The following is a 15407-nucleotide window of genomic DNA, read 5'->3' as shown; positions in this document are numbered from 1 at the left end:
CAAGGCCAAAACCAGATGAGGATATCACAAAAAAACAAAATTACAGGGCTTCCCTGGTGGCACAGTGGTTAAGAATCTGCCTGCCAATGCAAGGGACACGGGTTCGAGCCCTGACCCGGGAAGATCCCACATGCCACGGAGCAACTAAGCCCGTGCGCCGCAACTACTGAGCCCGCGCTCAAAAGCCCGCAAGCCACAACTGCTGAGCCCACGTGCCACAACTACTGAAGCCTGCATGCCTAGAGCCCATGCTCCACAACAAGAGAAGCCACGACAATGAGAAGCCTGCTCACCGCAACTAGAGAAAGCCCACGTGCAGCAACGAAGACCCAACACAGCCAAAAACAAAAACAAATTGATTAATTTAAAAAGAAAAAAGAAAATTACAGACCAATGTCACTGACGAACACAGATGCAAAAATCCTCAACAGAATTCTAGCAAACAAAATCCAACAAAACATTAAAAGGATCATACATCATGATCAAGTGGGAATTATCCCAGGGATGAAAGGATTCTTCAATATACACAAATCAATCAATCAATCTGATACAACATATTACCAAATTAAAGAATAAAAACCATATGATCATCTCAATAAATGCAGAAAAAGCTTTTGACAAAACTCAACACCCATTTATGATAAAAACTCTCCAACAAGTGGGCATAGAGGGAACCTACCTCAACATAATAAAGGCCATATAATGACAAACCCACAGCAAACATCATTCTCAATGGTGAAAAACTGAAAGTATTTCCTCTAAGATCAGGAAGACAAGAATGTCCACTCTCGCAACTATCATTCAACATAGTTTTGGAAGTCTTAGCCACGGCAATCAGAGAAGAAACAGAAATAAAAGGAATCCAAACTGGAAAAGAGGAAGTAAAACTATCACTGTTTGCAGATGACATGATACTATACACAGAAAATCCTAAAGATGCCACCAGAAAACTACTAGAGCTAATCAATGAATTCGGTAAAGTTGCAGGATACAAAATTAAAGCACAGAAATTGCTTGCATTCATATACACTCACAATGAAAGATCAGAAAGAGAAATTAAGGAGCCGATCCCATTTACCATTGCAACAAAAAGAATAAAATACCTAGTAATAAACCCGCCTAAGGAGGCAAAAGACCTGTACTCAGAAAACTATAAAACACTGATGAAAGAAATCAAAGATGATACAAACAGACGGAGAGATATTCCATATTCTTGGATTGGAAGAATCAATATTGTGAAAATGACTATACTACCCAAAGCAATCTACAGATCCAAAGCAATCTCTATCAAATTACCAATGCCATTTTTCACAGAACTAGAACAAAAAATTTTTTAATTTGCATGGAAACACAAAAGACCCCAAATAGCCAAAGCAATCTTGAGAAAGAAAAATGGAGCTGGAGGAATCAGGCTCCCCAGCTTCAGACTATACTACAAAGCTACAGTAATCAAGACAGTACGGTACCAGCACAAAAACAGAAATAGAGAGCAATGGTACAGACAGAATGCCCAGAGATAAACCCACATACCTATGATCACCTTATCTATGACAGAGGCAAGAATATACACTGGAAAAAAAGACAGTCTCTTCAATGAGTGATGCTGGGAAAACTGGACAATTACATGTAAAAGAATGAAATTAGAACATACCTAACACCATACGCAAAAATAAACTCAAAATAAGACCAGATACTATAAAACTCTTACAGGAAAAAATAGGAAGAACACTCTTTGACGTAAGTTGAAGCAAGCTCTTTTTTGACCCCCCTCCTAGAAAAATGGAAATAAAAACAAAAATAAACAAATGGGACCTAATTAAACTTAAAAGCTTTTGCACAGCAAAGGACACCATAAACAAGACGAAAAAACAACCCTCAGAATGGGAGAAAATATTTGCAAACGAAGCAACTGACAAAGGATTAACCTCCAAAATATACAAAGAGCTCATGCAGCTCAATATCAAAAAAACAAACCACCCAATCAAATAACGGGTGGAAGACCTAAACAGACATTTCTCCAAAGAAGACATACAGATGGCCACCTGCTGTATAGCACACGGAGCTCAGGTCGGTGCTCTGTGATGAACCAGATGGGTGGGATTCGGGGGGGGAGTGAGACGGAGGTCCAAGAGGGAGGGGATATATGTATACATAGAGCTGATTCACTTCATTGTACAGCAGAAACTAACACACATGGTAAGGCAACTATATGCCAATAAAAAAAAAAAATAAAGAAAATACTGAAGGAATTAACACATTATTGACCAGACACATTAATACATCTTTTGTTACCCGAACATTATTGACTGGAGGCCTATCAATACGTTTGTAGAGAGTGATACAATTAACATCACAGTGACAAGTTGCTAGAGCTTAAAACTGATCAAGGGTTCATTATACAACTTATGACTGTCGTTATCATTTACATTTTGCTCCATTAGGTTTCTGTTCCAACCTTGTGTATATTATAAATGTAAAGTTTTCAAAAATGACGCACTGCAAACTTTTGAGTGGAGAAGAATTTTTCGGTGAATTTAATGCAGGTACTTTCTCTGACTGTCTGAGCGACAGATATACTAGTGTCTCAGAAGATGACAGTGCTTCAGAATATAGTTCTGATTCAGACAATGTGAACATTAGACCAACAAAAAGACAAAACACCTTAGTGATTGATTCTGATACGGAAAGTGAAAACAAAACTCACGGTGCAGGAGAATGCTCCTTTGCTTCTGCAGAAGAGTGGACTGAAGACAACATTTCACGAAAATTAGAAGATTTAACAGGTGTGTCAGGTGCAACTACTGAATGTAATAACCTACAAAGTGTTAGTGAAATAACAGAATTACTTTTGGGCCAGCCAAAATAAAAACTGCCACCACGGGCATTAGTTTCTGCAAAAAGCCCCCGGTCAATAATGAGGTAAGAAAGGCTATCGACAGAAATGCAGATTACTGTAAAAAAAAGGAACTAGAAACTATAAGAAGGAACCAAGAAAAATTAGAAAATTCATTACCTGAGACCAAAGGTGAGCTAAAGGCAATGAACAGCAGAGAATAGTGCAGAAGAATGAATAAGTGATCCGGACAACAGAATAATGGAAATCACCCAATCAGAACAGCAGACAGAAAACCAAATGAAAAAAAATGAAATCAATATAAGAGACCTACGGGATAATATAAAGTGTGACAATCTACGCATAATAGGGATTCCAGAAGGAGAAGAAAGAGAAAAGGAGATTGAAAACCTATTTGAAGAGTTATGGCTGAAAACTTCCCAAACCTAAAGAAGGAAGCAGATATCCAGATACAGGAAGCACAGAGGGTCGCACATAAGAAGAACCCAAATAGACCTACACCAGGACACGCTATAACAAAAATCACAAAAGTTAAAGAGAGGATTCTAAAGGCAGCAAGAGGAAAACAAAGAGTTAACTACAAGGGAACCCCTATAAGGCTATCAGCTGATTTCTCTACTACAGAAATGCTGCAGGCCAGAAGGGAGTAGCAAAACATATTCAAAGTCTTGAAAGGGAAAAATCTGCAACCCAGAATACTCTACCCTGCAAGATTATCATTTAGAATAGAAGCAGAGACAAAGAATTTCTCTGACAAGCAAAAACTAAAAGGATACAGCAATTCTAAACCTATCCTAAAAAAAATATCGAGTATGGCTGAGTCACTTTGCTGTGCACCTGAAACTATCACAACACTGTTCATCAGCTGTACTCCAGTATAAAGAAATTAAAAATAAAAAGAAAGAAATATTGAAAGGTCTTCTCTAACTAGAAAAGAAGCAAGAAGATATAGGAAAGAGGAAATCACAATTGGGCAATAAATCACTTAAATAAGCCAGTATACAAATCAAAAAGAAAAAAAACCTATTTGTGAAAGCAATGATAAACACAAGGAACAGCAAAAGGATAAACATGAAGATGTAAAAGAGAACATCAAAATCATAAAATGTGGAGGAGGAGAGTAAGAAAACGTAGATTCTCTTTTTTAGAACGTGTCTGAGCCTATATGACTATCAGTCTAACGTAAGCAGATACAGGAAGGGGTTTAACACACTTGAAAAAACAGGATAACCACAAATCAAAAACATACAGTAGATTCACAAAAACCAAAGAGAAGAGAACACAAGCATAAAATAAAAGGAAATGATCAAGCCACAAAAAGAAAAACAAAAAAGAAACATATAATCAACTGGAAAGCAAGGTTTAAAATGGCAATGAATACATTACTTACCAATAATTACCTTAAATGTCAACAGACTAAATGCTCCAATCAAAAGACACAGAGGAGTTCCCCGGCAGTCCAGTGGTTAGGACTCAGCACTTTCACTTCCATGGCCCAGATTCAAACCTTGCTCGGGAAACTAAGATCCCATAAGCCGTTCGGCGCAGACAGAAAAAAAAAAGACAGAATGGCAGACTGGATTAAAGAACAAGAGTTTACAATATGCTGCCCACAAGAGACCTACCTTAGGGCAAAGGACACGCACAGATTGAAAGTAAAGGGAGGGGAAAAGGTATTTCACGTAAACAGAAATGACAAGAAAGCAGGGGTCACAACACTCATATCAGACAAAATAGACTTTAAAACAAAGGCCATCAAGAAAGATAAAGAAGGACACCATATAATGACAAAAGGATCACCACAAAAAGAGGATATTACACTCATCAACATATATGCACCCAAATACATAAAACAAATACTAGCGGACATAAAAGGGAGAAATCGATAGGAATACAATAATTGTAGGAGACTTTAACACCCCACTCACATCAATGGACAGATCTCCAGACAGAAAATCAGTAAGACAATAGAGCTCCTAAATGATACAACAGAACAGTTACACTTAATTGATATTTTCAGGACATTACATCCAAGAAAACCAGAATACACATTCTTTTCAAGCACACATGGAACATTCTCTAGGATGGACCATGTACTAGGCCACAAAACAAACCTCAACAAATTTAAGAGTATAGAAATTATTTCAAGCATCTTCTCTGACCACAACAGCATGAAACAGGAAATCAACCACAGGAAAAGAAATGAGAAAAAAAGATTACATGGAGACTAAACAATATGCTACTAAAAAACCAATGGGTCAGTAAGGAAATCAAAAAGGAAATTAAAAACTACCTTGAGACAAATGAAAATGAAAACACAACCATACAAAATCTATGGGATGGATGCAGCAAAAGCAGTTCTTAGAGGGAAGTTCATAGAGATAACAGGTCTTCCTCAAGAAACAAGAAAAATCTCAAATAAACAACCTAACCTACCACATAAAAGACTTAGAAAAAAGAAGAACAAACAAAACCTAAAGTCAGCAAGAGGAAGGAGATAATAAAGAGGAAATAAATAAAATAAAGATTAAAAACTAGGAAAAAATCAGTAAGACCAAAAGCTTGTTCTTTGAAAGGGTAACAAACCCAACAAAAATTGTCAAACCTATGGCCAGGCTCACCAAAAAAAGAGAGAAGACTCGAATAAACAAAATAAGAAATGAAAAAGGAGAAATATCAACCAATACCACAGAAATACAAAAAACCATAAGAGAATACTATGAACTATATGCCAACAAATTCGACAACTTAGAAGAGATGGACAACTTTCTAGAAACATAAAACCCACCAAAATTGAATCAACAAGAAATAAGATAATTTGAAAGCCTGAAAACTGGAAGTGAAATAGAATCTGTAATAAAAAAAAACTCCATACAAACAAAAGTCCAGGACCAGATGGCTTCACAGGCAAATTCTATCAAACATACAAAGAAGAACTTTTACCAATCCTTCTCAAACTCTTTCAAAAGACTGAAGAGGAGGGAACACCCCCAAAGACATTCTATGAAGCCACCATCAACCCAATACCAAAACCAGACACTACCAAAAAAGAAAATTACAGGCTAATACCTTTGATGAACATAGATGCAAAAATTCTCAACAAAATACTAGCAAACCGAATCCAACAACACATAAAAAAGATCATACACCATGACCCAGCGGAATTCATCCCTAGTTCACAAAGATGGTTCAACATATACAAATCAATGTGAAACACCACATCAACAAAAGAAAAGACAAAAACCACATGATCATCTCAATAGATTCAGAAAAAGCACTTGAGAAAATTCAACATCCATTCATGATAAAAACTCCTACCAGAATGGGTATAGAGGGAACATATCTAAACATAATAAAAATTATTTATGACAAACCCACAGCCGATATACACTGAACGGGGAAAAGTTAAAAGCCTTCCTGCTAAAATCTGGAACAAGGATGCCCCCTCTCACCACTTCTATTCAACATAGTATTGGAAGTCTTAGCCACAGCAATCAGACAAGAAAGAGAAACAGGTATCCAAATTGGAAGGGAAGAGGTAAACTTGTCACTACGTGCAGATGACAGGATACTATATATAGAAAACCCTAAAGACTCCACACAAAAACTACTAGAACTGATAAACGAATTCAGCAAGGTACCAGGATACAAGATTAACATACAGAAATCACTTGCATTTCTTTACACTTTAACATACAGAAATCAGATGCATTTCTTTACACTAAAAATGAAAGAGCAGAAAGTGAATGTAAAAAACAAACAAACAAACAAAAAAACCTTTTAAAATCACACCAAAAAAACAAAAAACAAAAAAAACCCCAAAAAACTAAGGAATAAACCTGACCAAGGAGGTGAAAGACTTACATGCTGAGAACTATAAAACATTAACAGAGGAAGTTAAAGATGATTCAAAGAAATGGAAAGATATCCCATGCTCCTGGACTGGAAAAATGAATATTGTTAAAATGGCCATAGTGCCCAAAGCAATCTACAGATTTCATGCAGTTCCTATCAAATCACCCATGACATTTTTCACAGCACTAGAACAAATAATCCTAAAGTTGATATGGAACCATAAAAGACCCAGAATTGCCAAAGCAATCCTGAGGGAAAAAAACAAAGCAGGAGTCATAACCCTCCCACACTTGACAAAATACTGTAAAGCTACAGTAATCAAGATACTGTAGTACTGGCACAAAAACAGACACATAGATCAATGGAACAGAACAGAGAGCCCAGAAATAAACCCACACACCTGCGGTCAATTAATCTTTGACAAAGGAGGCAAGAATATACAATGGAAATAAAACACTTTCTTCAGCAAGTAGTGGTGGGAAAGTTGGACAGATGCATGTAAATCAACGAAGTTAGAACACATCCTTACACCATACACAAAAATAAACTCAAAATGTCTTAAAGACTTAAATACAAGACATGACGCCATAAAACTCCCAGAAGAGACATAGGCAAAACATTCTCTGACACAAATTGTACCAATGTTTTCTTAGGTCAGTCTCCCGAGGCAACAGAAATAAAAACAAAAATAAACAAATGGGACCTAAACAAACTTACAAGCTTTTTCTTGCACAGCAAAGGAAACCATGAACAAAACGAAGACAACCTACGGAAGGGGAGAAAATGTTTGCAGAGGATGCAACCGACAGGGGATTGATTTCTGAAATATACAGTTAGCTCACGCAACTCAACAACAAAAAAACAACCCAATCAAAAAATGGGTAGAGAACGTAAATAGACATTTCTCCAAAGAAGACAGATGGCCAAAAGGCACATGAAAAGATGCTGAACATCGCTAATTATCAGAGAAGTGCAAATCAAAACTACAATGAGATACCACCTCACACTGGTCAGAAGAGCCATCATTAAAAAGCCTACAAATAACAAATGCTGGAGAACGTGTGGAGAAAAGGGAAACCTCCTACACTGTTGGTGGGAACGTAAGCTGGTGCAGCCACTATGGAAAACAGTATGGAGGTTCCTCAGAAAACTAAAAATAGAGTTACCGTATGTTCCAGCAATCCCAGTCCTGGGCATATATCTGGACAAAACTACAATTCCACCTTCTAGAGTAATGGAAATAAAAACAAAAATAAACAAATGGGACCTAATGAAACTTCAAAGCTTTTGCACAGCAAAGGAAACCATAAACAAGACGAAAAGACAACCCTCAGAATGGGAGAAAATATTTGCAAACGAATCAACGGACAAAGGATTAATCTCCAAAATATATAAACAGCTCATTCAGCTCAATATTAAAGAAACAAACACCCCAATCCAAAAATGGGCAGAAGACCTAAATGACATTTCTCCAAAGAAGACATACAGATGGCCACAAAGCACATGAAAAGCTGCTCAACATCACTAATTATTAGAGAAATGCAAATCAAAACTACAATGAGGTATCACCTCACACCAGTTAGAATGGGCATCATCAGAAAATCTACAAACAACAAATGCTGGAGAGGGTGTGGAGAAAAGGGAACCCTTTTGCACTGTTGGTGGGAATGTAAATTGATACAGCCACTATGGAGAACAATATGGAGGTTCCTTAAAAAACTAAAAATAGAATTACCATATGACCCAGCAATCCCACTACTGGGCATATACCCAGAGAAAACCGTAATTCAAAAAGACACATGCACCCGAATGTTCATTGCAGCACTATTTACAATAGTCAGGCCATGGAAGCAACCTAAATGCCCATCAACAGACGAATGGATAAAGAAGTTGTGGTACATATATACAATGGAATATTACTCAGCCATAAAAACGAACGAAATTGAGTCATTTGTTGAGACGTGGATGGATCTAGAGACTGTCATACAGAGTGAAGTAAGTCAGAAAGAGAAAAACAAATATCGTATATTAAGGCATATTTGTGGAATCTAGAAAAATGGTACAGATAAACCAGTTTGTAAGGCAGAATTAAGAGACACAGATGCAGAGAAGAAACATATGGACACCACGGTGGGGAAGCGGGCGTGGGATGAACTGGGAGATTGGGATTAACATATATACACTAATCTGTATAAGACAGATGACTAATAACCTGCTGTATGGCACAAGGAACTCCATTTCACTGTACGCTAGACACTAACAGAACATTGTAAAACAACTATACCCCAATTAAAAAAAAAATAAGTTGTAAGTATGTGAGGTTATGGATGTGCTAACTAACATTACTGTGGTAATCATTTTGCAATAAATACATCTATTGAATCGCTATGCTGTACACCTTAAACTTACACAATGCTGTACGTCAATAATCTCAATAAAGCTTAGACAATGTTGTATGTCAATAATCTCAATAAAGCTAGAAATAAATAAATAAATAAGTACAAAAACCAAAACCGAAGGCACTTTTTGGCCAACCCAATATATATAGAATGGATAAACAACAAGGTCTTACTGTATAGCACAGAGAACTATATTCAATATCCTGCAATAAAGCATAATGAAAAAGAATATACAAAAGAATGGGTATACCTGTATAACTGAATCACTTTGCTGTACAGCAGAAATTAACACAACAATGTAAAACAACTTTAATATTTAAAAAGTGAAAAAACTCACCCAGAGAATGGGAGAAAATACTTGCACGCTATATATATCCGATAAGGGATTCTATCTAGACTGTATAAAGAACTCTTACAATTCAACAATAAAATGACAAATACCCCAACTGAAAAAATAGTCAAAGGATCTGAAGAGACGTTTTTCCAAAGAAGACATAGAAATGGCCAATAAGCACATGAACAGAGGCTCAACATTAACCATGAAGGAAATGCAAATCCAAACCACAAGGAGGTACCATTTCACACACACTGAGATAGGATGGTCTATAATCAAAAAGACAGGTAACAAGCGTTGGCGAGGATGTGAATAAACGGGAACCCTCACACAGTGCTGGTGGGAATATAAAGCGGGGCAGCTGCTTTGGAAAACAGTCTCCTAGTTCCTCAGAAAGTTAAATAGTGTTACCGTCTAACCCAGCAATTCCACTCCTAAGTATCTACCTAAGAGAAATGCAAACATGTCCGTCTACACAAAAACTTGTAGCACATGGATGTTCACAGCAGCACCACTCACAAGAGCCAAAAGGTGGAACAACCCAAGTGTCCACGAAAGGATGAATGGATAAATATGTAAAGGAATATTAAAAGGAGTGAAGGGACTTCCCTGGTGGCGCAGTGGTTGAGAATCTGCCTGCCAATGCAGGGGACACGTGTTCGAGCCCTGGTCTGGGAAGATTCCACATGCCGTGGAGCAACGAGGCCCATGCACCACAACTACTGAGCCCGCGCTCCTAGAGCCCGCGAGCTACAACTACTGAGCCTGCGCGCCTAGAGCCCGTGCTCCGCAACAAGAGAAGCCGCAATGAAGAGCAGCCCCCGCTCGCCACAACTAGAGAAAGCCCACGTGCAGCAACGAATACCTAACACAGCCAAAAATAAACAAATAAATTTATCAAAAAGGAGTGAAGCATGGGCTACAACGTGGACGAACCTTGAAAACATGATGCTTGCTCAGTGAGAGAAGCCAGACAGAAGGACACACAGTGTGTGATTCCACTTATAGGAAACGTCCAGAACAGGCAAATCCAGAGAGACAGAAAGCAGATTAGTGGTTTCCTAGGGATGGGGGAGAAGGGGATTAGGGGATGACAGCCAAAGGATATAAGGTTTCTTTCTGCGGTGATAAGAATTAACTGTAGTGATGGTTGCACAACTCTGTGAATACACTAAAAACTACTGAGTTTACTGTACAGTTTAAATGGGTGAATTGTGTGGCATGTGAATTACATCTCAAGAAAGCTGTTAGAAAAAGAAAAGAAGGCAACCGCTGAAAACTGAAAGCAAAAGGGAGCACATGAAGTTATTCAGCACACAGAACAGGAGAACTTTTCAGAATGCACATAACGGACAGAGGATCAGCCGCCAGGACGCAAAGAGAAATTTTACAGGCGGGGAGGGAGAATGAAAAAAGAGAACTCACCCCAGCAGCACCAGGGGCAAAGGAGAGGCACAAGCAACCCACTAAAAACCCCAATGCTGAATTCAGAAGCACTTTGCAAAGCAGCCTGACCCACGGGGGACCGGGACGTACAAACTCCAACGCCAGGAAGTGCCCGCACGCAGCTGCCAACGACACAGAGAGCTGGGGGGCTGGGTGCGCGGGAACCTGCCACGGGGGCACAACACCTCTGGGCAACCTGGGGCATCTCATGGAGGTGAGGGTGAGGACTGTCCTCTGTCCAGCAAGCCCGCCCCCAGGGTGAGACACCAGAGGGACCGCGCAGAACCCGGGTCCCTCGCCACGGGCAGCCAGCCAGCCACCGGGGAGGGACGAGTACACCGTGGCGTGTTCCCGCAACAGAAGGTGCAGCAAGCGAACCGACGGGGCGCCCGCACGCGGGACCCCGACGCGCGCGCCGGGGGCAGACGCCAAGCCGCCGGGGCGCCCGCACGCGGGACCCCGACGCGCGCGCCGGGGGAAGACGCCAAGCCGCCGGGGCGCCCGCACGCGGGACCCCGACGCGCGCGCCGGGGGAAGACGCCGAGCCGCCGGGGCGCCCGCACGCGGGACCCCGACGCGCGCGCCGGGGGAAGACGCCGAGCCGCCGGGGCGCCCGCACGCGGGACCCCGACGCGCGGGCCGGGGGAAGACGCCGAGCCGCCGGGGCGCCCGCACGCGGGACCCCGACGCGCGCGCTAGGAGAAGACACCGAACCGCTCGGGTGCGCACGGCGTGGGAACACCTGGGTTCAGCTGAAAACCCCACACACGGTGCTGGTCCACGCGGACCGTGGGTCCACACGCGCGCGCCCAGAACACCACCACCCTGCACAGCAGAGACACAGAGCCCCTGCGCAGGGTCCCTCCAAGCCGCCCACGCCTGGGAGGACGGCAGACACGCCCGAGGACAAAGCCTAACACGGATCCCTCTGTGCCTCAGATCACTAAGGACCGAAGTAAGTGGGACGCAGGTGCGGTGAGCTCACGCATGGCCACGACCGCAGAGGGACCGCGGGCCGCGTCCCCGCGCGCAGACACCCACCTTGGCCACTCTGCCCATGTCCCCCATGGTGGCCCTCTCGTGCGGGAACTGGGCGAAGGTCCTCTCGATCTTGGCGATGATGGCGTCTACATTCACCGCGTCCTGCGGGCGGCCTCGGGGGAAGTAGAACGTGGGAATGCTCAGGCTGGCAGCGGGCGGCAGGGGCTCCTCCTTCCTCTTCTGAACCTGAGAGAGAGAGCAGTGAGGACCCAGCACGGCGGGCACCTGCTTCCCGCCAGCGCGGACTGGACCAGAGCGGCTGCCCCGAGCCCAGCGAACCCGACTGTGGACAGAACCCAGACCATCGCCGGGCTGACTGCAGACTCGGGAGGTGACGCGGCCCGTGGCGGAGCGCCACACGTGGCCCTGCTTCCCCCGATCCTGCCTCGGGTGTGACCCCTCAGGACGAGGACGGCTGCTGAGAGAACCTGCCCTCCTGCCCTCCCGGGAGGTCAAGGTCGGCACAGGCGGGCTGTCCCCTCGTTTGCATCTCGCGCCTGAAATCGCCTGTCCCCACACCGTCCCTCCCTGTGGACAGGAGGCGAGGCCAGCGCTGTAGCCGGGCGCGGCCCTCGGAAAGCACCACAGCCCCGAGGGCTTGGCATCCTGGCACAGGGAGAGGCAGGAAGCCATCCTGGAGCCCACACCGCGCCTTCCAAATGGCAGTGTCAGGACGTCTGCCCGGTGGCCGGCGGGGTGACCTGTGAGCTAGCTGGGTGCAGTCACGGGTCAGAAGCGTGCACCACGTGTGCAGAGAAGGGCTGCGTTCGCGACGCCCCGAGCAGCCGGGAGCAGCCAGCGGAACCACTCAGGAAGCACCTGCGGGAGTGGACGCGCTGGGACGGGGCAGGTCTGGGGGGCCGGGAGGGCGGCCGCACTCGGCGACGCTCTCTCCCTGGACTGCGGGGCACCGTCCCCCTGCAGGACGCGCAGTGTCCCTCTGCACTGACCCGGGAAGGCCTCCTGGGTGCCAGAAACAGCTGCCCCGAGTCACGGCCCGTAATGCCCGTGGAGACTCATGCATCCGGGCATCCCTGATGGGCAGGGACAGGCAAGCAAGGTCCAGCCCACGGCCCACCTCCTAGACACACCCCAGGTTCCCTGTGGTTGGGGACACGCGGACACACCGTGACGCAGCAGGAAGAGCCCAGGGTCCGGGTGGGAAGCGCTGGAGCGAGGGAGGCGCACACAGGCCTCAGGCCACGGGACCGGCGGGGGACGGGGAGTGACCAGGTGTTCCGGAGAGGGGACGGCGAGGGGTACGCCCGCCAACGAGGCCTGGGGAACTCAGCGCACACAGGGCACTACGGACACACGGAGCCCACGGCCCCTGGGCGTCCAGAGGCACACGCGGAAGAGCAGACGGAAGGCGAACGCAGGAGAGAGGGCTCACGGGCAGGCCCCCGCCAAGAGTGGTTACATCAGGAGGGGGGCGGGCAGCCAGGCCCGCACAGCCAAGGGCGGGGCGGGGTGGCGGTCTGCTCACGGCGGGGTGCCTCCGTCCCAGCTGCCCCGACCAGGTGCACACAGCACAGCTCCACGCCCACAAGCGCCAGAGGCCCCACCACCAACCCGCAGCCGAGACACAGCACACGGCCCTCAGGAGTCACGCTGTGCACTGATTCTAACGTTGTGAGTGGACGTCACTCCTACAGCCTGCAACCCGGACCGCTTCTCCACCCGTAACACAGCAGCAGACGGCAGGCATCCCCCTCGGTCACACCTCAGGACCTCCCGCGACCCCTCGGTCACATCAGGGACGTCCCGCGACCCCTCGGTCACATCAGGGACATCCCACGTCCCCTCGGTCACATCTCAGGACGGCCCATGTCCCGTCAGCCACATAGGAGATGTCCCGCGTCCCTTCTGTCACATCGGGGATGCCCCACGTCTCCTGTGTTTCCTGAGGTCCCAGCTGAGGCAGCTGTTCAGTGCTCGGTGACCTTGCATGGCGCGGTGACCGCATCAAGAGGAGGTGCGGCCGTCATGAGTCAGCTGTACCAGGTCTGTGTGGCAGCCTGGGGACAATGGGCAACGAGCTCTGTGATCACCACGGGGCCAACACCATCCTGAGGGGCTGCGTGCAGATCTGGCTCAGTCCTGAGAGGCGAGAGGAGAGCTGGGGAGGTGCACGGAGGGGAAGGAGAGGGGCGGCAGGCGGCCCTGAGCGCCGGCACAGCCACGGGCTGGGGCAGGGACAGCACGGGGATGGGGCGGGGGGACGGCAGGAAGCGGGAGGACAGGCCCTGGAGGAGCCCCTGACCCAGGAGGGGCTGCGGGACGCCTCGGCCCACGTTTCATTCGGACTTGGCCCTGTCGGCGCCCAGGGACAGAGGCTGACCCCCTCCTCCCAGCCCAAGGACATCCTGTCTCTGGGATTTGGTCTCGGGGCAGAGCTGCTGGGCTGTGATGCCCACCTACGGCGGCAAAGAACAGCCGCAGGGGAAGCAAGACCCAGCGCCGACCCTGAGGACGGAGAGATTCGAGGGTTCACGCGTCGCCTGGGGACGCCCAGGGTTCACCTGGGGACGCCCAGGGTTCACCTGGGGAATGTTTCCCCCAGTCTCACTCCTCTGGGCGGGTTCAGTTTTCCCCAGTTTTCCTCGCCTCTGTTTGGAGGGCAGGATGGAGCGCAGGCCCCGTGTCCTGGGCTGTCACCTGTAGCAGCTCATGGCTCACGTCTGCAGAAAGGGCTGCCGGTTTGCCCCAACACCTCTGGCATCCTCCCCGGCACGGCGGCACTCAGCGCCGGGTGCCACCATCGCCCGTCCCCGAAGCAGCTGGGCCGGCTGGTCCCAGGGCAGGTGTCCCCACCTGCCCAGCCACGGCCGCAGACACACAGAGACAAGGTGTCGCTCAACAGCATGCGCTATTTTCTCCGCTGTCAGGACGGGGACGCCGCCCTCACCAGCCACCGGGAAGCCAAGGGAAATGGACCCGCCAGGGACACGGCGGAGTGGAGCCTCACCTCCTCAGCGCGGTGAGCTCTCCCCACGTCACCAGCTCCATGGCGCCTGCCCCACGGTCAGCTCGTAGGCCCCTCCCGGGAGAACTGGGCTCGGGCAGGAAGCAACGTGCTCCCAAACGGAAGGTCTGAATTGCAGGATGGAACGAAGGGCAAGGAACGTGGTGCCTACGTGGGTAAATCCACGCACACGCCCGCCACGCACATCGGTAACAAGCATGTTGTTTTACCTCTCTTTAAAGACTCTCTCAAGACAACATCATGAAACGAGAGGGTGCCGGCAGTGAAGGCTTTGAGAGTTTTGAGTTGGAGGGTAAAGATACTGACTCTGTACCTAGAAGAACGAAGGCACTGACATTGTAAGATGAGCAGTAAGCTAGTATTAAGTACTCCAACGAGGAAAATATAAAAAAGAGGGAAAGGAGAGCATAAAAAGAAACATAAATAAGATCGTGAAAATAAAACAGAATGGATTAATAATCCTTATAAATGTAAATGGACTAAATGTTCCAG

The 15407-nt window shown here is 46.3% G+C and overlaps 1 protein-coding gene across 5 annotated transcripts in view; it reads right to left on the bottom strand.

Moving 5' to 3' along the window:
* The window catches only part of LOC133083659 (serine/threonine-protein phosphatase 2A regulatory subunit B'' subunit beta), a 67147-nt gene that overhangs the window by 30870 nt on the left and 20870 nt on the right, over nucleotides 1-15407 (bottom strand). For all 5 annotated transcript variants that reach the window (XR_009699218.1, XM_061179761.1, XM_061179762.1 and 2 more), the window contains exon 2: nucleotides 11930-12115. Coding sequence is in view for 4 of the 5 variants with exons in the window: in XM_061179761.1 (XP_061035744.1) it covers nucleotides 11930-12115 (186 nt within the window). In the remaining variant the exon portion in view is untranslated. The remainder of the gene's footprint in view (nucleotides 1-11929; nucleotides 12116-15407) is intronic.

The sequence above is a fragment of the Eubalaena glacialis genome, unplaced genomic scaffold (genome assembly GCF_028564815.1).
Source record: "Eubalaena glacialis isolate mEubGla1 unplaced genomic scaffold, mEubGla1.1.hap2.+ XY scaffold_457, whole genome shotgun sequence".
NCBI lineage: Eukaryota > Metazoa > Chordata > Mammalia > Artiodactyla > Balaenidae > Eubalaena > Eubalaena glacialis.
This window is presented reverse-complemented; position numbering and strand designations above follow the sequence as displayed.